We start from the raw sequence: 25,512 nt of genomic DNA, 5'->3' as shown, positions 1-25,512 counted from the left end.
AGTTTGTTATCCTATGTTGTCTGGGGAAATTTACTCACCTTTTAATGTACGTAAATGTAAGATGTCTGATTCTTATTTGAATTCGGTAGGACTCACTATTTATGAAAGAAATATTTGCAACTGACATAAACTTTCAACAATTAATGACCCCAAGCTCAACTAGTATTAAAAATAAATATGAAAAGATAATTTCATGAATCATACCTACACAAGATATACTATTTTCTTACTCCACAAATTTGCTTATAAATGTTATCTTTTCTGAAATATTAATTTAGATGAAAACTTTAAACAAATATTTTCAGACATATATTTCGTTCATTAACATGCATTATACATAGGAACAATGATAAAATTAAGTAAGCTAGCAATAAATATTACTCACATCTCAATGGAGCTCACTCTTTATATATAATCTCCTTTCTCAGACAAAGAACTTTGGTTGTGTAAAAATTCATTCAAACATATTTTGGCTTAACGAGGAGGTATTAGTGTTTATGCTTATATTTGAATTAGGAAATAGATACCAAGGCGTGAGTTAAATTGGCATTGCTTAAATCCAAAAAATTAACATGAAGTAATTGTCTGCTAGCAATATTTATCATAAAACTAATATGGTTTAAAAATGTTGAAGGTATGTAGAACAATAGCAACATCGGGGAAAACTTTGCATATCAAGCGTGTTTTTCACTGCGCTAAGCGTTACAGTCGGTTAATAACACGATTTAGTGTCTGTTAGAAGCAATCATGAACTATAATTACTCAGAAGGAGGCTAAAACTTCTTGAGAGCCTATATGTCAGGTCAAGGCAACAGATTTTCATTGATTAACCAGACAAGAAGGTTATATAAATGAAATTCAAGAAACCAGGATGACAACGTTGTTGGACTCATAATAAGCTGAGGATGCTCAGGACTTAAGAATTGAAAAGGCACCGAGCTGGAATCTGAAATGAAGAATAGGTCACATTATTGTTATAATAAAGAAAGTAAAAACCCGGATATGCAGGGAGAACTCACAATGATGATTGACCAAGGGATGGTGAATTCTGGCAAGCGTCTATACTTTTAGGTGCAGATATCAGCTGTTTTGTTATCTTTTTACGCGATTGTTCTTTATATCTTTCAGAGGGGCACGAAGACCACTGGCACGAGAGCCAGAAGGATTGTATCTAAATGATGATATCACTGAGATGAATCTTTCCATAGATTTCTCAGATATATTAGAGTAGCGACTCAAATGAGTAATGTCACTGCTGAACTTCCCTTCTTCCGCTTGTGTTTCTTCATCCAAATCAGACGTGCAGGTACCTAAACAGAATGGTGTTGGTACCAGACTCAGCAGATGTTTGAAACTTAATTAGAATGCAACCACAGAAAAGAATATTAAATGAGAAAGGATTTCAATGAATGATTTATGAAAGGTCAAATTTGATGGGCAAATACATATAAACTCCATCTGAGAACTCAGAAAGGGAGATTAATGAGAAATCACAGGTATTTCAGGGCTACGTACCAGTTGTCGAAGTCTTATTGGTCACATTGTCCTGAATTAAATGAGAATTGAAGCAGATTAAGGTAGAATCCAAAAACCCCAAAACAGAAAATAACCGTACTCCACACTTCCCAATGAAACTCAATTTAAAAACAAAGAGAAAGAACTCACTGTTTGAATGTTGGTTTGAATAACCTTTCTTTTCTTTGCTTCACGTTCAGAGGAATTATAACCTGAAGGGGTTTCAAGAATGTTGTTAAATGTCTCAAGAGAGACATCATCTCTGATTACCAAGTCCTGAAACACAAGGTTCTCTTTATACTTACAGTAAGGGATCTTCCCTCTGCTTCTTATGACATCCACAGTTCTTTTGAAATCACCTGCATCTGAGACAAACCCACATGTATCCGGAGCATGCTCTGTTACGGCCTTTTTTCCCTCACAATTAACATCTTCTTTGGTGTTTTTGTGCTGGAAGTAGGAGCTTACAATAACCCTTTTCTCCTCTTTTATGCATTTTTTGTTATCATCCTCAACCTTGTCAGCATCATTATTGTCATACGTCGATTTTGCCACAGTTGTTTTCCTTTCTAGGATTTTTCAGAAAATAGGAACTCCTCACAATCACTTTTTTATCCCCTGATGTTGCCTGCCCATATTCTCCATCTGCGTCAAGATCCCTGTAATCATTAGCAACAGCTTTTTCTCTCTCATAATTAGCATTTTCCTTTGTGTTTTGTTGCTGGAAATAAGAACTTCTTACGGTAACTTTTCTCTCCTCTTTTCTGCATTTTCCGGCTAGCACAAAAGAGAGAGGTTTATATGCATAATTGGAAAGAATATCCTCAAAGTTTTTATCACCATTATGATGAAGGTTAATTTCATTTTCCTTGTCGCTTTCCTTCTTGGACTTCTTCGAAAAATAAGAACTCCTTACAATCACATTCTTGTTCCCTGATCTTGTCTGCTCGCCTTCTTGAACCGAGTCAAAGTCCTTGTGCAATGAGATACAAGGCTTACACAATGAATTTTGTAGCTCAGTTATTGGTGAAATGTTGGTGTGATTCACAACTCTTCCATTCCATAGACCTATGTGCATAAAAAATTAATGATTCATGGTCAGAGCTTGGCTTTGTATCAATATATATAAAACATCCCTACCATGGTCCAGTGACTCCGGAAACTTTGAATTTTCAGCATCTACACCACATTTTACCTGAAAATAAGCAATGCAGATAAAAAAAAAATAATCTCTTCAAAAGTGGCTTGACATGCAGCTCACAAGCAAGCCTGATGGTTAAATTTGAGGAATCAAGCAGGCATGTCTGAGTTGCTCACAGGATTAGAACTGACCTCATTGTGATCTTCAAGGTGAGGGCCGGAAATTTCATAGTTTCCATTTGGATGATTAGATGTGATTCGAGGGGCCCTAAATTCCCGCTTTGCCTCCATGGAAGCAAAACCTTGATATCATATTGAGGAAAAAAAGCAAAAGTTCTGCGGATCTAATTCTTTAAAACATGAGAACAGCAATAGAAAATTGAAATATGAATTAACTAATATTTATACATGGATACAGAAGTAATTAGTGAGGAGGTTTTTCTGCACGGGCAAATCAAGCTTTTTCCTTTCTCCATCAGGATTGAAATTCTTGAGTAGGTAAGTTCCATGCATTGCCCTTTCAGCAGCACCACATTCTTGCTATTTTCGAAAAAGAGAAGATTGTAAGGAAACAACACATATAAAATGTATTTATACTCAAAGAAACCATTGTTATACCTGGATTGGCTCCTTAGTAAAAGGATCAAGGTCACCAAGCGCTATACCTTTAACCACATGCTGAGGTAATGATGTGAACATAGTTAAGGCCCACTTCAATAAATTATAGATATGTGCACTTTGTAGGATTATTTGCATAACTTAAAACACTTATCGGTTAAGGATATGGACCCAAGAAATCTGAATCATCACCAATACAATAAGCTGGCTCAGATAAATGTACGATGTCCTCAGTAACAGGATCATAAACTCGTTGATGCTTAAAGGTCATAATTGCTTTCTTGAAAGATTCTTCATAAAGAGGAGTTACCTCAACACAATTGTACTTCAAGTGCTTGATTACCTGCATAAAAAACAAATCATTAATCCACTAAAATTTAATGAGAATAATCTGATATGATACCCCAAAAATAATGTTAATCACCTTTTCATGACACTTAAACCTCTTCATCAACATGTGAGCTTTTTTAAGACCCATTCCAGGCAGAGACTGCAAATAGTCGCAACCACTTAAAATGCACATCTCAAGTAGCATCATTTGGGTGAACCCCCTTAAATCTAGTTCTTTGTTTTGTCCTAGCAAGGTATTCTTGAACTCAACACCATGACCAAATTTATCCATTTTGTATATTATCTGCAAGTACAAATGACTTCACAGCTAAATATTTCAAGTGAAAAATGGTTGACTTCACAGTGAAAAATGGTAACTGAAAGGATGAGTTCATATCTCATCTTTGAAATATGACATGTTACAAGTAAATTGGGTAAACTCACTCTGGGACAACCAAACGCTATTAAGTCTGAGTCTTCGGTTATAACTGCCTCGGCCTGCTTGCTGAGTGCTAGAAACGTCATTTGGGCATCTGCCTCATAGGGAGCCACAACATAAGCCACATTGTTCTCTTTTAAAACCTGTCAGAAACAAATTAATAAAAGCACATACTTTGTTGCCACAAAACTTCGAGAACTAATGAAGCCTTTAACCTTATTCATATAGCTTATCATGTCATCTTCAGACACTCAATTAAATGATTTTGCCGTCATTACCATATCCTACCTGGATGAGATCATGGGCAATTGAAGGCGATATATCAACAGCCTTCTGGTAGCATTCATAAGCAGCGCTCAGATTTCCACTTGACTCATGCTCCATGGCACGAGCTAGGTTTTCCTTCCTAGATCTACAAATATAACCTACGCAATCAGTGGGGATAACATTTAATTGGTGTATCTATTCCTGAATCAAATCATCAATTGAGGAATGCCAGCAAGCATCTTCATTCTCGATTTAAATCATCAATTGAGGTCAAAGGGTACAAAAATCACAGGAAGTGTCAAACATCATGTATGTTCATATCTTTAATAACGAAATTAAAGCGGAATTTCCAAAAGCCTATAATAAACAAGCTAACAACCTGACTCGCAGAACAAGTAGTAAGCAGAAATTCATATAAGCTCAACACACTCGCATTAGTAACTCTAATTAACAAAAAAGGATTAAATAATGAAATTCCGCCAGCTGAAACTGAGTCTGCCCGCCGATGGTTTGCCTTAAATATGACCATTTAGAAGAATGGAAATCATGCATTGCAAACGCCGTGTGGTGTAAGGAAAATGTTGAAAAGACATACTTCCGATGCACTAAACGAAGGTAAATATGGCAAAAATATAATACCTTGCCCGTTTGATCTCTTGCTCACTCTTCATTGGTAAATGACCCCCATCAAATACGAGGATTGGTTTAACTCCATAATGACGTAACATATTCACTCTAGTGCATGCAGTAGTCAATGTGCCTGAAAGCCGAGATTGAAGCAGCGTTATGTTCTTTTTCAAACTTCACCTCGTAAAAATGAAGTATAATTAAAAACAATTGGTAACCCGCAATTTTTTTAACCAAATGATGAATTGACAGACAACCGTGTTACTTTACACGAAAACTAAGAATCTTGAATAAATAAATAACTAAGAATCTTGGCCAAAATTTGAATCCAAAACCACAGAAGTATACATTACACGAACTGCTAAAACCAAATAGGCAATGGCAAGGGGTTTACTTGGAGGTGGGTTGACCTTTGCAGAGGTCAGTGCTGCAAGAAAGGGCACCCTTGTGGAGCCAAGAATACGTGTCGACGGCAACAAAACATCCCTCCAGTTCTTTTACGTGAATCGGCATCATTATCGATTTTAACAGGGGTAACAGCCCTTGTATCCCCATATTCAGACTCTGGTTATTCAAGAAAACTGAAAAGAGTTCTTCTTTCTTGGTTCCAGCGAAACTGAGTCGGGTTTCTTGAGAGAACAGAGACCCTAATCTTGGAATTCTAGCGCCAAGAATCGGGTTGCCCCGGTCTTCTCAAATTCGTCTCCTGATTATATTCAAGACTTCAAGAAAATCGAAAAGGATCTTTCTGGGCCTTGGTAAAACAAACTCAGGCTTCTTGAGAGAAACGAAACCCTAATCTTGGAATGCTGGCGCCAAAATCTTGGAATTCTTATCGGGGACCTCGACATCTACAATTAGGAGAGAAGAGGAGGGAATATGGTCATTGGCGGGAAGAGTGACGAAATTTGGAATGGGTAGTGACGGTGGTACATAATAGTAATTTCTCAGATTGTTAAGGGAGAATTTGGGAAATGCATAAGCTGTTGTCTCTCCCATCTCGACTAAGCCTTTCGAACCAAACAGTAAAACCAAACCAAGATTTGTATCCATTTTCCGGTAATCACCGTTTTAAGTCCAACTGATCAGAGCATCTTCAATGACGGCGGGTATTATCCAAGTCATGTCATCCAAATATCCTCTCTATTTAACTATTTATCGTTGCACACTTTTGATTTATGTGTTACAATGTATATATTCACACAAAAGAAGTAAAGGCCAACGTCCCCTCAACTATACGAACAAACCCATTTCATTTTTTATTTCTAATTCTCAACCCTTGATGTACATATCATCAAACTTTGATGTTTTCTGTCTTTTAACGTATGTTTGGTTTTTGGTAGGGGTGTCAAAATCAGACACGACGGTAGAGTAGATGCTACCTGTGGGGGTAGTGTCCCTCATAGGATCTCAGCCATTGATTTTATATGGTGATTAAATCTGGGCCTTTGATCACTTCATAGGGTGTATGTGTGTGTAAATCTAGGCCTTTGATCACCTCATGGGGGCAGTGCCACACAAGGTAGGGTGAAATGAACCAGACAGGACCCACCAACTCGGCACGATTCAACCCGAAAAAATAAAGTTTGAGTTTGAGGTTTTCAGGTTCGGGTCAGATCGAGTTGGACCCAATAGCTGACCCGAAAAAAATCATCGGTTGGGTTGGGTTAGAATTAATTTTTCTAAAAATATATATAATTAATAAATATTACCTACATTTTTTATATATTTCATGTCTGAAAAAATATTCATTGTATATTTATATCATAAATTTTCATAATTTAATATTTATTTTGAACATTTTTTATTTTTTAAATAATTGTTTATTTGATTTAGTAAATATACTTTATTTTTTACTATTAAACTTTCAAATTTAAATTATATATATGAGAAATTTTGTTATTATTTGTTTAAATTAAAATATTATTATTATTTGAATTTTATTTAATTTTTTTAAAAAAATTCAAAATCGGGTTATACGGGGTGATGGGTTAATCGGATTTATTCGGGTTCAAGTTCGGGTTGAGAGTTTTCGAGTTGAACAATTTTTGAATAGTACTATTGCTCAACTCGACCTGACCCATTTAACCTACCCGAATCGACACCCCTAGTTTTTGGAGTGTATTTCAAATAAACAGTTTTATGAAAATTAAAGGTAAAATTCATTGGACAAATAAATGGATTTAGAAATCACAAATTCTTTAGACATTCAATCAACTACAGGGAATTTGAGTGTGGATTTCAAATCCAAATCAGCCCAAACAAATCGATACGTTAGATCATCAAATAAAATATTCACATGACTTCTATCAATTATCTACTATTACTTTTCCAAATTACAAAATCTCGTTGACTAATTCACTATGAAACTCACATCCAAACCACACCGCAAATTTATAGTTTGGTTTGAAATTTTGTAAAATCGATAAAATATAGTTTGTTCGGAACTTTTAAGCTGCACTTGGATGAAAATAATTGATCATAATTATCATCGTATTTACATAAATTTACATCAATGAAGGGAGAAGTTAATTTGAAATCTATTTAAAATAAATTTATCCAAACAATTAAATAGATATGAATCGATACGGTCAAATCTTCTCATCCGAACACAACCATACATAAAATTGAATCGAACCGTAGTTGACCAAAGTTGGATATTTCCAGGGTCAAGCAAATTGCAAGTTGGATATTTCGAGGGCTAAATTAAATATTTTTCAAAGCCAAAAACTTATGTGAAACGGTCTCGTATTTGTGAGACGGAGACGGATCTCTTATTTGGGTCATTCATGAAAAAATATTATTTTTTATGCTAAGAGTATTACTTTTTATTGTAAATATGGATAGAATTGATCTATCTATTAAGATCCGTGAGACGGTCTCACGTGAAACTCGTTCTTTTTCAAAAGAGTAATGTCTAAAATCCATGTGAAAATTAGTAATTAAAAAAAGTAAAATCCATGTGATATCAAACCTAGTCGAATTTGATGACTATCTATAACAACACAATCACACTCAGCCGACAGTGTCTCCTTCGCTTCACGTATATGATGGGCCAGACAATCTTTGCTGGCCTGTCTGGATATGCACCCTGCAAATTATATTTATAAACAAATTGTTTTACACGTAACCCACATGTCAATCAATGTATAATCTCTTTCAAATAGTTTGCAGCACGTTTTTAAAATTATAATCAAGAATCAACGACGATTGGAATGATTGAGCATGATTTGTTGAAGGATTGTTGACCTTTAAAAGAGCAGATGAATTCTTTTTGAAGTTTTTTGAGATTGAGTGACTCATGTCTGAAGGGGAATTGTCATCGGTTTACTCAGTTTGCAGTGATGCAGCTGGAGTTGCAGGTTACTGCTTTAATTCATTCAAATGCTTCCCAGTGTGCTTTTGCTGATGGGTTTTCCTGATTTTTCGGTTATGTTCTCGAAGTCTTGATTGAATCGGTGAAAATGGGTTGGAAAATTATCGTGTCTTTATTTGGAATTTTCAGCTCAATTTTATGTAAAACTCATACATGTAGCCAGAAATACTTGGCTTTGCGAAGCTTTTGTTGCCATTTTACAACACCGTAATTTAGTAGTCGACTGGGAAATGCGTTTCAACTTTTTGTAGCATTGGGTCTTCGGCTAAATCGACTGATCGCTCAATATTTGCATACCTTTACAGGGAACCTCCTTGCTTTTGTGCTGTTTGTGTCGCCCATGTAAGCGCCTGTGCCCCCTTCTTCTTTCGCTAAACCAAATTTGTTCTTCTGTGATCGATACATTTATTTGATTTATATTTATGTTTTATCAGACCAACATTCAGAAGAATCGTCAAAAACCGATCGACAGAAGAATTTTCGGGATTGCCTTACATCTATGCCCTGTTAAACTGCTTGATATGCCTCTGGTATGGCATGCCTATTGTATCCTCGGGCATAATCTTAATAGCCACTGTCAATTCGGTCGGAGCTCTTTTTCAGTTGACCTATGTCGCCATTTTCATTAGATTTGCACACAAAGAAAATAAGGTGGTTTTTTTAATTTCGAACCTGTAATATTCATTACCCTTCAATGTATTTTGATCGACCCTTTGACCCGAGGCTGTAATTTTCACAGGTGAGGATGCTGGGATTGTTGCTAGCTGTTTTTTCTGTATTTGGGGTCATAGCTTTGTTGAGTATACGGGTTTTTGAACCACCTAATCGACAGCTTTTTGTTGGATATTTGTCCGTCTTTTCTCTCATATCCATGTTTGCTTCGCCTCTTTTCATAATAGTAAGTTCACCACAGAACTAAAGACCTGCAGTACTTGATTTAACTGGTTTTTTTCCTTATGTTCTAACTTGTTGACTTGTATGTTCTATGTAGAATCTGGTGATTAGGACAAGAAGCGTCGAATATATGCCGTTTTATCTGTCTCTTGCAACGTTCTTGATGAGCATTTCTTTCTTTGCTTATGGATTGTTAAAGCATGATCCATTCATCTATGTAAGATTCTGACCTGATCTTTCAAATGGCTACATTCCTGTATAAGTTCATCGACTGATGGGTATGACAGGAAAGCTCTTATTTCTACCACTTTGGTTGCTTCATGAGTTTTTTTTATAATCTTTGCCAAGATGGACCTTAAAAATTCCACGAGGGAACTATTCAGCTCGTACAATTTCGAAAATATTATTAAGTGGTTCGCTTCTCTGACTTCTCAGTTAGCATAGTACTCAGGGATATATCCAATATGGAGCATGAGAGAGATGTCACCTTAAATACACTTTTTTCCAACATTTTGTGTATGATTTTTCCAAAACTACGAGTTTGTCCCCTTTCCCCCGTGAATCAGGAGTTAATGTCCCACCTTGCCGTTTCTTCTATCCTTTCTTGAATTCAGGGATCTTCCCCTAGTGCTTCTGGCAATTAACTTGATTGAGAATCATCATTTATTTTTGTTTTTCTGTTGCCTGCTCTGTTAAACCAGGTTCCTAATGGGGCAGGAGCAGTTCTGGGGGCAATACAGCTAGTGTTATACTTCTATTACTGCAGAGGTTCCGAGGATGCGTCTAGAAGGCCGTTGCTCGAAAATCACAGTGTGGTTTAGAAACTTTAAGGTTGTATTTGGATGGATGGATTTGAGGTTAGCGATTTCAAATACATAATAGCAAATCCATTAGTTGGATTGACAAAATCCACTTGATAATGAATTTCGAATATCAAATACTTGTTTTTTTGGTCATTAGGTGGATTTCAAAATCACCCTAAAATGAGCCATTTCAAATCTTCCATTCAAATACCTTCGGATCCAAATCCTTCAATTCAAACGTAGAGGCTTGTATATTTGTTAATTCTTTTCCCATTTGAACAGCGTATGTTGTATAATTTCATGTGTTTTGTTAGAAATCCTCGAGATTTCGTCAATAAAAGTTCCATAAATTGATGTGTAAAAAAAATACATACCAAATTATTTAAGTTTAAGAAAGAAAACTTGCTCAGCGAAGAAGAATTTAATTTTCTCGAAGTAGAAAAAATATTTTATGCACAAAATACCAAGTGCCGGTATTTGAATTAAAGTATCTGATGCACATGTTTTTTTTCCTTGACTTGCTTAACTGAAATAACAAACGAAACTCTATTGTACTAAAAATGGTGACATGAATTCGACCAAGTGAATGCAGAAGTTATCTTATACTGGAAAAGTCGACGCTGGTCTTCGGGTACTACTCAAAGGCGTTGCTGTCCATGTTTTGCCACATGGAACTGATCAACATGGGCAGCATATGGGTACTACCACTACAACAAATTTCTTAATCAACAACACACATACGACAACGGTTTTTACTAAAACCACTGTTAGAAAACTTTAAACAACGGTTTAGTGAAAATCGTTGTCGTAGAGTCTTTTCTTAAGCAAAATGACAACGGTTCTATAAAACCGTTGTCTTTGAGCGTTTATTACAGCGTGTTATTTTGAACAATTGACAACGGTTTTCTAAAACCGTTACTAATAGAACTGTTGTTTGAAACATTTTAGCGACAGTTTCGCTAAAATCATCGCTAATTTTAGCATTTTAGCTATAGTTTAAGTATAACTGTCGCAAAATATAGTGATTCGTATTAGTCAAACCGTCGTCAAAATTCAAAATTTGAAAATACCGCCATAATTCGCGACGGTATCACCTAAAACCGTCGCACAATTTCTCTATAAATACCACCATTTTCGATCTATTTCCCACACCTAGAGCCATACCTTATGTAAGGCCAAAGAGGCCATCGCTTCGGGGCCCGGCTTTGGAGGGGTCCAAAATTATTATTAATTTATTATTATAATTATATGTTGAGTTGATGACACGATAAAAAAAAATTAGTTCAATATTAAATCATAAAAAAAACAAATTTGCATACTTTTTGTTAATAATTGATTAAGCTCGATTTTCTCTCAAGTATGGTTTGAACAATTTAAATAATATCAAGAAAGTTTTGGGTTTTGTTGAATTTGAAAAATTAAATAGTGAGCATTTAACTAGTTTGATGAAGTATTCTATGGAGCTTCGATAATCTTGAGTCACAATGGGCATTTTACATTAACGGTTATTCAAAGTTGATGGGCGTGGATGCTATTCAAAAAATTAATAAAACCAATTGATATATTACAGTGTTTGAACAACACTGAGTTTTTTATTCTCAAATACTTATGTTGTTTGACAATACTGAAAGGTTTATTCTCAAATACTTATCTTGCCCATAAGATTTTGTTATCAATATCATTCAAAACTCATCAGCAGAAAATAAACTTATCGAAATTGAAGTTAATCAAAAAATATTTGTGATAAAAAAAAATGTTATATGACAGATTAAATGGACTAGGTGTGTTGTAGATTGACAAAGAAATGATACGACAACTGAACTATACTGATTTGATAAATATTTTCAAGTTTAAAACAAATAGTCGAATATTATTTATGTAATCGTTTCAAATATTTGTTGACTTGTTATTAATGTAATACGTTGTTTATGGTCATATAATGTATTTATGTATTGGTTATTGTATTTGTTATTTACAAACTTTTTTCTATTATTTTCCGCAATTAGATAACATTTTTTACTTTTTGCCTCAGGCCCCATCGAACACAAGTACGGCTCTACCCACACCCACCTCACAACACTTAAAATTTTTCGCTCTTATACAATTTTACCACTTCACAACACTTAAAATTTTTATCTTTTACAAGATTTTAGTTTCTATTTAGGATTAAATTTTTCGCGATAATTTGTGGTAAATTTTTAAGCGTTAGTTAAGATCAAGAATATTGTTTGTATAGTAAGATTTTTTTTTTGTTTTACCTAAAATATTAGCGACGGAAATTAATGAGTAAAATGTCGCTAATTTTAGCGACGGTTTTGCATAAATCCGTCGTAAACTTTAAATTCGACGGTTTTTATAAAACCATTAATAAACCGTCGCAAATTGTAACTACAACAACGGTTAGACAACAACCGTTGTCTTTGAGCGAAGCTTTTAACAACATACATGGACTTTAACAACTGTTTTAAAAGGGCTACGATAACGATTAAAAACCGTTGTCGTAAGGCATTTTTCTTGTAGTGTACCCAACTGCTGAATCATGTCAATTCCACCGATCTCATGCTAATTTCCAACACCTCGTTGTTAGCATTGGCGACGAGGTCCTAGTTCGGGACCTGGGTTGTATAATGCTCTTTTTCAGAAGAACATGACATTATGGGTGAGATTTCACTGCAGCCACGTTGGTCATCATTGATCAAGTACAAGCTAAGATTGATTTTCATAAAGTTTTTTATTGGAATTTTCTTCATGATTATGGTTGTTGCATCCTAAGCATCATTCCTTCATTCTTTTTTTGGGTTGGAGTGCATATTGTAACCCACTGTCTAATCTGATTTCGTGATACTCGGTACATCTAATATCCTAAATTTCTTTGAATGTTGGAGTGCTTGTGCTTATTTCGTGATCCATGCAACTTAATTTTCCGATGAGACAAAAAAATGAATTCTGGCATCAACGAACCATTGACGCCTGCTAAGTGTAACAAGGCTAAGCCAGCCACATCTATTGGGCAGTATGGATCATGGTATCACAACGCACTGCCGTAGCATTTCAAGAGAATTGATGTACGATCATTTTCTCGACGAAAACCTTAAAAGGTAAGTGGTTTCATATGGATTTTGTCGAAAATCTTGCGATTGATATCCCTCGTTTTTCCTCAATTAGCCGAGATTCTCTTATTTAGTTTTGGTGTGCACTTATCGCATGCACACACATTGTTTTGCGGTAATGTTAATAGTGCCAAGTGGTGAGCTTCGAAAACCCTGCAAGTCTTGCAGTTGGAGCCTGCAGAAATCACGAAAGAATGTGTTCTCATCGGGAAAATGGTAGAGGAAGAGTGGGCATCTCCCTCCCTTTAATTTTTTTAATTGGATTTGTACATTCTTGCTTAAAAAGAATAATTTGTATACTCAAGTTTCTCAAAATTACGTCAGCAGGTACTCAGATGTTTAGTTTGACTTAAAATATCAGGATTTTGAGGCAATTGTGACTTCTCACGAACACTTCTTGTTTGATACTATATAAAGCATGAGAAAGAAGGGAAGCGGAGATTTATCAAGGTTCTAAAAAGCGTGAAGCGCCTCGAAGCGTGGATGTCGAGCTCCAAGCTTTTCAAGTTTAAGCGAGATTAGCACATGATTAAGCGTAAAAAAGCGTTTTTATCTTTAGTGTAATTGTAATTATCTCAAACCAATAAATAGATAAAATAATGCATAAATATGATAAATTTAAGTACTATGCATTAATTCTCATATTTATAAAAACATAAAAATCTCAAAATTACAATTTTTATTTGTTTTTGCAACTAGACTACATTAAAAATTGCTAAATATTTGTCAAATTATTATCAGACATGTTTAATCATAATTAAAATTTTAAAATAAACATCTAAATTATAAACTTAATTTATTATTTTAAAATAAAAAGACATACCTTCGAAATTAAAAAATTTAAAAATAAATAGATGCAATTAATGTGCTTAAGCACACTTAATTAAACACCTTAATTATGATTAATTCGGTCAAACTACATTTGACCGTTTTTTCCCACTTCCGCTGGGCTTTTAGAACACTGAGATTTATTTAATATAAGAACATCCTCTATGTGAAATAATATCTATCTAAAGACAGAAGGGACAAAAGGTCCGACCCTGGTCACAATTAGGTGCTAAAGCTAACCTATTTCATCTTCTCGATGCCTGGACAGGAATCAGCTACACCGTATAACGATCCTTGGAACCTCGGTCAAGCCTCTTTGCCTCCTCTTGCATTACAAAAACTAGTTGCTTATCGATCCAGACGAAAATATAATCAGATTAAAAAATTGCCAAAGAAGTTCTGGCCTATGAGAGTAATGGAAAAACTTACATGGAATATGAAACCAAATCGTTATATATTGTTTTCCAATGCTCAGCTGGAAAATTTCAGAAACACGCAGTGGATTAAAACGTAAAAGAAATGCACAGAGAATGAAAAGTGTAATGCTCCGGCCACCTACGTTCATGCAGAGATTTTTAGAGATCTCCATTTAGTTTCAACTTTCAAGTTTCTGTTTATCCATTATTTTAACAAGGATTTCATTTGTAGCCTCCAAGTAACAATATTATGACGAATCCTACTGAAGTTCATGATCATAAAAAGTCAATATTCAAACTGCCTTGCTCACTTGGAAGAATTTATTTTTGAAAAATTAAAATATCACAGTCAAAAACTTGTGGTTTCACTAAATATGTTAAGATATAATGGAAAAATTTATGTGCTCGAACAAACCTGAGCAGCATTCTTCGTCCATAGAATGCTTAGCAACCCGTTTAGAAGTGCGTGAAATGGGTTTGGGTCATTGGTTAAGAGCAAATGTGGCACAAGCTTGTGAAAATGGATTGTTGAATAAACAAAATTATAATGTACGTAAACTAACGCCATTTGACTCATTTACCTACAAAAAATAGTGAGCAGTAGGTATTATCACAAGATTGAGTATCCGAGCCTTAAAATCCAAGATGGATACATGAACATCGCAATCTATGGGGCAGGAAACTCGAATTCCCACACATCTTCTGTTACAAGTTACAGGGTTCACTATCAATTATCAACTATCCACTATGGATAACAGTCATTCCACAGTGTTAAAAGTTTTCTTGTGCATAGGAATTGTTAGATATATAGCTTGAACTATATGATAGAGTTAGTTAGTGAACATGACAGCTGTACAATAACATTACAATAGCAGTTAATAACTCTTGTTAGACTTAAGTTCCATATATGGAAGTTCATCTTCTTTTTCTTTCACTTTTTTCTTCTGTGAAAAACTCTCCTTGACATATTATTTTCAATCAGTTGATTATCTCAATCAATGGAGATTTATGATGATTCGAATTGAATCTTAACAGGAATTAGGAATTACAAAATTAAACTTTGGAAGCGTCACTTGAAAATTTCGAAAACAAATTAGCAACAAATTCCGGCAATGTCTACACCCTGAATTTTTTTTCTTTAGTTTTTGGTGCATGATAAAGAAAGATCCATTTTTCGTTTTCATACCCGATAAAACATTAAAAAAATCTACAGATGCCCACAGAGACTGATATGCCAGCTCGTGAACCAACAACAGATAACAGCCCCAAATACGGATCTACAGAAGAACGTATCCATAACCTAAACTTGATCAAAAGAATTCAATTAATATATGAAAAACAAGGTACTCTATCAAGACAAATATCACATATTAATATCATAATTTTTTTATCGAATTTTCATCCGAAAAGACGTGTTATTAATATAAAAAAATTTATGTATGTTTGAGTACTCAAAAATCATACATTAGTGTTAGATATAAAACATTTAGTTATCGAAATATCATATTTTTGTTCCAGATTTTCAATATTTTGTACCGAATTTCATTCAAAAAAAACATATGTGTGACCAAAGAGTGCATAAACATTTTTTAGATTAATGAGTATGATAAAAGCTGAACACATATTTAATTACTAAATGAGGATTTATTTATCATTTGTTCATAAAATATCATAATAGTTATTATTAAACAATTATTTGTTTTATTTCATTTATGTTTATTATATATTTATGTATTATTATTCTTACTATGATTATTAACTTATTTCAATTGTAATTTTAATATTTATAAACTATTATTTATTAGTTTTAATATTTGATGTGAGAAATTTATAACGATTTTAAAAGCATCATGATTCGAATGTTTCGATTTGGTTGTGTGAAATATCATGGTTTGATTGTCTATTGTGATGGATTTTTTATTTTTTATTTTGGTGTTTTTGTAAATGTTGATTAAAATTTCAGAATAAAATTTCAGAATTCACAGTATGTTCCTCAATTTTCTTCTCCGAATAATTTCACATGTACTTGCTATATGTATACAACTGAATTGAAACAAATCATACCCTATTTTGTGGATGCAACATGACCTCTCCGCTTAGCCTTATATATTCATACTCAACTGTTGTATTTAGAGTGCTCAATTTTATAATGTCATGCGGTGGTCCGACGATGGTCGTCCCGACATGGTGGATCAGCCTGCACCTTCAATTTCCAGATTTAGATTCCTTATGGTGATCAATTTCAAAGCTAGGGTTTGAACAATTCAATTTTAAGTATTTTTGAATTTTGGTCATATTTTTCAGATATTGATTTCCCCACAAAATTGATTTGATTTATTCATAAAAATAACAAATTATTTTTTTAGATATAAAATAATTCAAATTTCAACTATCAATTAATAAACACAATTTCTCATAATTCAACATTAACGTGACTATGATATCATTTGTTAGAAACTTGATAAAATTAAATTTATAAATCACGTGATTGAATCCATATATCACAATAACCAGTAATTAATGTCGAATTATCATAAAATATAAATAACAGTAAAAGCGTATCAGAATCCATTGATTGATCTAGCGTTGGAGTTACGGATCTTCCAATGCAACCGAGAATCGACCACCTTATTCTTGTCTTAGATGGGAGAATGAGAGAGATATAGAACATGATCGGTTAATGACGAATGGGAAAGCCTGTGAGGGAAAAGACCCCAGTGGGAACCCAAGATCGGGATAGCCTATGGTCGTTATACCGTGAACCACGGTCCAGATCTCTTTTCCTTCCATAGCCCTAACCAAGCCCCTTTTCTTCCCAAACCAAGTCACGTGCCTACCACCCCGAGCCACCATCGGTCCACCCTAAACCACGATAGCCCAGACATGAGCCTACCCCTCCTAGACAACCCTGACCCATCCGGACCAGCCCTGAACCAGTCCTAAGCCGTGCGAGTTCCTCTCTTCTTCCTCCCATGCGCACGCCTCAGCCCCTCCACACCAAACATGTCTAGGCCATATCCATGCTAACCAAACCCCTAGACACGCCCCTTATGACTCTTTTGGAACCCTCTGCACCAGCCCTCCAGCCGTGCCCTCTCCTCCCTCACCTTTACAAAACATGCGCACGACCGAGCCCTAAAATCCATCCCAAAGCCGTGGCTCCTTCTTCCTTCACACGTCCATGAGTCCATCCATGCTAGGACTCTCCCTAGACCTAGGACACAGTAATAACAGTGCCTTGACAGAGCCTGGTTGAGCCCCTGGTCCAGCCGTCCCCTAGCCGTCCACTATAACCCAAGAGAAACCCTAGCAAACCCTAGGTTCGAATTTCCCTTAGTCTTGCACGTTTCCAGCTTAATTTTCTTTGTGGAACGACTCTTTGTACGACCCATAAACTTCTCATATTGGCAACGTGTCCTTATGAATATAAAGCGTCTCAAACAAGCGTAAAAACTTTGAAAAATACTCAACCAATCGTCAAATAGTTTGATCAATATAATTTTCATGCTTTCAAATATAAAACACAAATATTATGATCTTAATGGTGCAAAACGAAAGTTTAGAAGCGTTCCTTTGAGTTGAGAACGCTTGAATATTCGATCGTTGGCGCGAGTTGCGATAAGAATGAACAGGAGACGAACAACCTTGGATTTTTGCTCTCAAATTTTCGTAAATTTAGTGTGTGTGTGTGTTGTGTGTTTTGCAGCCAACTAGGAGTCTTAGAACCCTAGGTTTTGATTTTATGATTTCCGAAAATTATGTTTAAAAAGGTTGTGGTTTCAAGGTTTTTGGTTTATGAATAATTAGGCACATTAATCCTAGGTAAATTAGGGCCAATTAAGGCCATTTATTTATAAAAAAAAAGTTTACAAAATTCGTTTTAAAAAATAATTACTTTCGGGTCCATAAAAGTCTTTCGTTTGATTAAAACCGGCTTCCGAGATAAAATAAGGCTCGACTCGTAAAATAATTTGGACTTTCAAAATTTTCGAAATTTTGAGCCTTAAAAACTTTTATCGAAAATTATTTTCATGTTGGTCGTCTCCGATCTCCTTTTCACGGCCTAATATCGAATATCCGAACAAAATCCTTAATTTCATGAAATCATACCATTTAAACATTTAATCATATAAAATATATCAATCAAGCATTAAAATCAATTAAACAAAAATAAATAAGAATTTTAAATATATCAATTAAGCATTAAAATCAATTAAATAAAAATAAATAAGAAATTTAAATAATTGGAATGAATTGCACGTGGTTTTTTTTAAAGTAGCAAAATCTCTCTATTTAGTCCAACATCTTCATACTCATTAAACTGCATTCAGAATGCTCGATTTTTTCAACATTAGGATTATATATATCTTATTATAATTATTTTGTGTGCATTGATTAAATAAATGACTCCAAGTTTGGCTGTGTACCATACAATCAACTTTATTTCAACATAAAAAAAAAACAAGTGTAGAGAGACACACGACTAAGGATATAAATGAATCAAACCGTTTGTGAGTTATTCTAATTTCTTGATTCGATAAAAGCTCATTTGAGCTCGTTTAACAAGGCTCGTTCAGATAAACAAATCGAGCTCAAGCTTTACAATATTCAGCTTGTTAGCTCGTGAACATGTTCATTGGTAAGTTTAGAGTATTTTCTTATATGAAAAATAATAATTTTGATATCTGATTTATTGATTTTTCACCTTACTTATGAAATATATAGAAAAAACTATTAAATTTATTTATTATAATAAATTTAGAGATTTTAATAAAAATGTTATATTTTTCTCTAAATATATAATTTTCTTCTTAATGAATTTAACAAAAAATTTAATGTATAATTCATATTTATGAAGCTCGTTTAGGCTCGATAAAAGCTTAAATAAACTCATGAACCATAAATATATTCGTTAAATAAAGCTCGAGTTCGACTCCATTATAAACGAGTCAAATTCAAATATTCAACCGTTTGACTCGATTTGATCCGATTAGATTCCTACACATGACCCAAACTTTCGGGTACCATATGTACTCTAAACACGGCAGAACAAGTGGGTAGAATCATTTGTCAATGGAGTGCAATAAATTTCGTAATTAATCGTACCAATCTACATTCGTTCCTCTTTTTAAATTTAAAAAAATAATTACACACTTACTGGAGCCTGATATTAATGAGGCTTATTATTAAGCTAATTGTTTTTCCTCATAATTTGATATATATACTAATTAATTATATAAAACATCACAATTCAAATGCGCTAACCTTGTCATACAAACATTATTTTCTCAAAAAAAAAAAAAATTCTAGATTATTTAAGCTCTGTAAAGTAGGGATTTAATTTTTTGGGGTTCCTTTAAAACCAATCTTCTTAATATATTTTTCTCATCAGTTCATATAATCTCTTATTAAAATGGAATGCAAATCCAAAATATTAAGATATGAAAAAAAGTACACGCGAGCTAGCTACTTGATTCTAGCAATTATTTTGAGAGTAGGTCTCTTGTGAGTCGGTCTCAAAGATTTTTATTTGTGTGACGGGTCAACCACGCTCATATTATTTCATGGGTGACCTAAATAGAATATCTATCTCAAAATTTGACATGTGAGACTGTGTCACATTAGTTTTTGTGTTATATTGAACACATAATATTTACATAAATGCGTTTCGATTAGTTTCTCTTCCATTTTCAATCACTGCCTAATTTAATTTTGTATACATGCATGTACGCAGTAATCGTTGAATGACTAAAAATGGTGGAAATCATGCCTCGAAAACATTTTGACCGTTAAAACCTAACATTAATATAAATAATAACTAGATCAACTATAAATCAATTTACTAGACTTGACATATGAATTTAATAAAAAACTTTTTACAAGTTGCAAAGAAAGTCAGCCGCCACCATAACACTACAAATATCTTCAAATTGTTCTCAAACTGACACTCCTCGGTATTTAATATAAACAAAGACTTTGAGGACAGAGGATTATCGAGGGCAGGCATGGAATCAAAGTTCACGAAACTCGGAGGTTCGCATGAGGCGCCTAATGTGCAAGAACTGGCCAAGGAGATATCAACCACCGTCCCGAAAAGATATGTTCGTTTCGATGAAAATGATTCGATTTTATCCAACGTTTTCCCGTCGTCTGAAGTTCCAATTATCGATATGCACAAGTTGGATGGAGATTCAATGGTGGAGCTTGGTAAGTTGCATGATGCATGTCAAGAATGGGGTTTCTTTCAGGTATATCTGTTTATTTGATATTTAATTCACTCATCAGTTTAATATTTACCTATATATTCATCTGCAATTGTGTAATACGATAACATATAATGTAATGCTATATTAAGATTACAACAAATATATATATATATATATATATATATATATATATATATATATATATTAATATTAATGTTGATAACAGTAAAAATATACGATATTCTGTTAAGATATGTTGGATACATGAAACTACCATCAAATAACAAAACTACCTTTAGAAAAAAAAAAAAACGCATGTGAAATTGTTGTATGAATCAATTTTGTAAGACAGATCTCCGACTCGACCAAACTCATGAAGAGTATTACTTTTTATGTCCAAAGTATTATTGTTTTCGCTGAAAAAGTATCATTTTTTGTGTTAATTATGTTATGAAAAAATATTGTTTAACATATGCTGATTTGAGTTAAAAATGTCTGACCTTCGAAATATATTACTTTTTATGTTCAAATTATTCTTTTTCACTGCAAAAATATCATTTTTTTATTAGTTATGTTACGGAGAAATATTATCCTGATTTAAGTGAAAAATATTATTTTTATATCAAAAATATTATTATATTTCATTACATATATGACCGAGTACGTAGATCCGTCTCATTGATATAGGTACGTGAAACTAGTTCACATGAGACCTATCTTTAAACAATTTCAGAAACAGAAACAATCCTGCTATTTGAATACAATAGTTTAAATATTTTGTTTTAATTTTTTTTTAAAAAAAAACTCAAAACAGAAGCCCATATATAAGTTATATTTTCTGAATTTTTTAAAGCGTTTTCTAATAATGTTTTTCAAATAATTTTAGCGTCCAAATAAATATTTTCATTTTTTAATAAGATTTGTATCTGTGTATTGTTGTTTGTAACATTAAAAAAAAAAACAGATCATGTTTCTTTATAAAGTTAAGCTGGGGACGAAGGCGATTAAATTAGAAACTTGGTTTTCATGATTCCATGGTGTGTTCTATCAGAAACTATAAGACATAGTTTGGTACATGGGATAAGTCCTTATCCAATGTTTGATACCTTTTTAAAAAGCCCGTGATATAAATAATTTTTTAGAAGGATAAAATGTCCATTCTATTAGGTGTGATAATTTTAATATAATGATAAAATACACTACAAATGACTTAATTGTCCTCAATTTATAAATGATTTTTATAAATCTTTGCTAGTACGTATAAATTAAAACCAAATAAATATTTTTATTTATTTTATATATTATATAATATGATAATTATATAATGAATTCGAGATAATTATATAAATAATTTTTTTATAAATATCAATAAAATTATTAGTATCACTCGATTAACCTTAAAAAATGATATTTGACTTGACTCACAAAATCAAGGTCTCATGCAAGCACTATCGACGCTTGAACAGATAAAAAATATGAATTCAAGCAACAAATTTGAAATTATAAAATTTAATATGATAAGGTTAATTTTGTCATTACAATCTAATATATAAATTTAATCACTCTTATTAAAATCATACCAAACATTAAATATAATATCCTGCATCTTATTTATCCTTAACTTATCTTTATATTATATATCACATGTTTATCCTATCATGTGTATCAAACTATGCCTAAACATATAGTTGATCATCGATTAATTTTCGCTTGTTAAATTTAGGGAAAATGGAAATGTTTAATTTCTTTAAATTTGGAATCAGCTGATTAATCATGGAGTCAGCTCTGAAGTGGTGGAAAACATGAATTTGGAAGTCCAAAAATTTTTCCATCTGCCGATCGAAGAGAAGAAAAGGTTTTATCAAGAAGAAGGAGGCATAGAAGGTTATGGACAAGCCGTGCTGATATCAGAGGACCAAAAGCTCGACTGGGCGGACACGTTCTCTATCGTCACCTTACCAACATATTTGAGGAAGAATCACTTAATCCCAAAGCTTCCACACACGTTCAGGTCACCGATTTCATGGTCTACTCGATTGATCCCTATTGTGAGAAAATTAAACTAAATCTGCCCTTTTTCGAAAAATGTATTCAGGGAAGCCATAGATGCATATTCAGCGGAATTGAAGATCCTAGCCATGAAGATTCTTTCCCTGATGGCGAGAGTTTTGAAAATCAAAGAAGATGAGATGAAAATTCTATTTGAACGTGGCACGCAGGGTATGAGGATGAACTTCTATCCTCCATGTCCACAACCGGAGCTCGTCACGGGCCTCAGCCCTCACTCGGACGCCAATGGCCTCGCAATTCTTAAGCAAGTCGGTGAAGTTGAAGGCCTACAGGTCAAGAAAGATGGGGTTTGGATCCCTGTTTATCCACTTCCTGAAGCCTTTGTTGTCAACATTGGAGACATTTTGGAGGTATACATCACATAATGTTTTCCAAGAGAGATGCATACAAACAAATAAATTTAATTGTTTCTGAAGCAAGGTATATATATTTCTTGACAGATTGTGACGAATGGCGTATACCGGAGCGTGGAGCATCGAGCAGTTGTGAACACGGAGCAAGAGAGGCTGTCCGTGGTCACATTTCTAAGCCCAGATATTGAAGGTGATTTAGGTCCAGCTCCTAGCCTCATCACCCCAGAAACTCCCGCAAAATTCAAGAGAATCAGCGTTTCTGATTATTTCAAGAAACTGTTTGCTAGGGAACTGGTCGGGAAATCATGCTTGGACAGCATGAGAACTTAAAGTACTCAACATTTAGATGTCTGCAGCCAGCCCAGAAGACATCATGTTATACGTCTTATGTAGCTCAGCTCAAACATGTATTACGTTTAATAAAGAAAAAAGTCTGCCAAGATAATAAATTGACTTCGTAATAATCCAAAGTTGAGGAACCACTCGACTGCTTTGTCAATCCGGAGTACACTTTGATTTGAAGTTCAAGGCCCTCTCGTAATTTCTTTTATGTTTAGACTAGATTGAAATTTAGGCCTTTTAAAATTTAAATAAATAAGAAACTCAAAGTATTTTTCATTTGAAAAAATCATTGCACTAAATCATGCAACTAATGGCAAAATATATTTCAAGAAAATTATCTACACATTTTACAAGCTTAATTAATTAATGAATTCCTTAAATGGAGCTTAATATTTAATAGCTATTAGTACTCATCGTGTAGAAATATCAATCAAAATAGGTTAAGTCCGTATGACATATTAGTCCTCAGCAACCCGTTTAGAAGTTCACGAAATGGGCGGGAAACTCGAATTCACATACATCTTCTGTTACAATCTACAAGTTTACTATCAAGAGTAGGTCTCTTGTAAGACGGTCTCACGAATCTTTATCTGTGAGACAGGTCAATCTTACTGATAATCATAATAAAAAATAATAATCTTAGCATAAAAAAGTACTTTTTCATGGATAACATAAATAAGAGATCCGTCTTACAAAATACGACCCTTGAGACCGTCTCACACAAATTTTTGTCCATTATCAATTACCAACTATCAACTATGGGTAAGAGTAGGGGTGAGCATTCAGTTAATTCGGTTATCAACCGAACCGAATTAGCCATAACCGAACCGAAATATTTAGACATAACCGAACCGACCGAATTAATTTTCATAACCGATGAAACCGAACCGAACTAAAATCACCGACCGAATTAACCGATTAGTTTTAAAAAAAAATTTGTGATTTAACTTTAATTATATATGTAATTTTTTTAAATACTTTACACAAATGCATAAAAACATAAAATCACACACATCACAAATATATAAGTTTTATTTGAACACAATTAACACATATTATACCGAATTTAAAATTAAAATATTTATAGAAATTGATAAATAAAAAAACTTATTAAATAATAATATTTATTATATCGGTTAATTCGGTTACCCGATTTCAAAATTTTGAAAACCGTAACCGAACCGAATTAACCGATATAACCGATATTTTTTAATTTGAAAACCGAATTTCCGAAATAACTGAACCGAATTTCCGAATTAGCTCGGTTCGGTCAGTTAATTCGGTTTAACCGAAATCTTGCTCACCCAGAGCCATTCCACAGTGTTAAAGATAACAACCACAAATACGGATCTACAGAAGCAAGTATCCATAACCTAAACTTGATCAAAAGAATTCAATGAATACTGTATCAAGACAATTAGATCCAAAAAAACAGAACCTCCAGAAGTCTTCGACAATGGAGAAGCTGTAAATGGGTCGAATTGAGCTTCCCCAAGCAACCTGTTTTTCTTTAGCAGAAGGATTGACAAATTGAAAATTCAATTCGAGCGGTTCAGATATAACGAACACCTCTACTTATATTTCATAAATTAAAGAGAATTAAAGTATTAGCCTCAGTCGGAAAATGGACAATCATCATCAAACTCCTCAACTCAAGAAAACTACTCTCACTAAATTTCAGCAACTTTAGTTCCATCTAGCTTGCATATTTTCAATTAATCAGTTTAGTGATTGGGTAAATTTGCTTTAAATCTCCAAACCAAAATTAAGTTTGCCTCCAGTTTTTGTAGAAAAAATATATTTGCACAATCTGATCTCCGAAAAAATACTTTTGCATTTTTTGTGCTCGCATGTCTTTTTCTCATATGAAAATATGTACAAAACACGCAAATATGATATTAAAACATGATATTTGAGTACCAACTGTTTTAGATCTAGTGCTAATATATGATTTTCGAGTAATCAAATATGTTTTACAAGTATTGATAGAGGAGAAGATGACATTGATTTCATCACTGGGACATCGTTCCTGATTAGACATATATCATGCCCTGCTTTCTGACACTAGACATGGCGACCCATAATCTCTCTAGTCTTTTCATGAGCACTGATTTTTTGTGCTAATGATCACGAAATATGGTGACCCATACTTATGGGCCCCACTCCCATCTCTTCATG

At 33.7% G+C, this 25,512-nt stretch overlaps 3 protein-coding genes across 3 annotated transcripts; 2 read left to right on the top strand and 1 right to left on the bottom strand.

Annotated features, from left to right (window-relative positions):
- Positions 1-598: 598 nt before the first annotated feature.
- On the bottom strand, positions 599-5,934 carry LOC140838720 (exonuclease 1). The gene is given in 15 exon segments (XM_073205234.1): positions 599-1,310; positions 1,516-1,546; positions 1,666-2,060; positions 2,062-2,583; positions 2,656-2,710; positions 2,848-2,957; positions 3,072-3,195; positions 3,274-3,347; positions 3,442-3,616; positions 3,698-3,907; positions 4,048-4,185; positions 4,331-4,454; positions 4,949-5,046; positions 5,048-5,069; positions 5,331-5,934. Coding segments are annotated over 15 exon segments (2,457 nt in total). The 5' UTR covers positions 5,492-5,934; the 3' UTR covers positions 599-1,092.
- Positions 5,935-8,061: 2,127 nt separating this feature from the next.
- Positions 8,062-10,666, top strand: LOC140838719 (bidirectional sugar transporter SWEET2a-like). Its single transcript, XM_073205233.1, has 6 exons — positions 8,062-8,298; positions 8,618-8,654; positions 8,747-8,963; positions 9,052-9,210; positions 9,304-9,423; positions 9,908-10,666. Exons 1-6 carry the CDS (start codon positions 8,238-8,240, stop codon positions 10,025-10,027), a joined length of 714 nt encoding a protein of 237 aa, XP_073061334.1. The 5' UTR covers positions 8,062-8,237; the 3' UTR covers positions 10,028-10,666.
- Positions 10,667-20,250: 9,584 nt separating this feature from the next.
- On the top strand, positions 20,251-23,392 carry LOC140838718 (oxoglutarate-dependent flavonoid 7-O-demethylase 1-like). The gene is made up of 4 exons (XM_073205232.1): positions 20,251-20,611; positions 22,333-22,580; positions 22,665-22,989; positions 23,080-23,392. Exons 1-4 carry the CDS (start codon positions 20,369-20,371, stop codon positions 23,320-23,322), a joined length of 1,059 nt encoding a protein of 352 aa, XP_073061333.1. The 5' UTR covers positions 20,251-20,368; the 3' UTR covers positions 23,323-23,392.
- The last annotated feature ends 2,120 nt before the right edge of the window (positions 23,393-25,512 follow it).

Source organism: Primulina eburnea, chromosome 8 (assembly GCF_022965805.1).
Source record: "Primulina eburnea isolate SZY01 chromosome 8, ASM2296580v1, whole genome shotgun sequence".
Lineage (NCBI taxonomy): Eukaryota > Viridiplantae > Streptophyta > Magnoliopsida > Lamiales > Gesneriaceae > Primulina > Primulina eburnea.
Note: the sequence above shows the minus strand (reverse complement) of the source record. Positions and strands in the feature narration are given on the sequence as shown.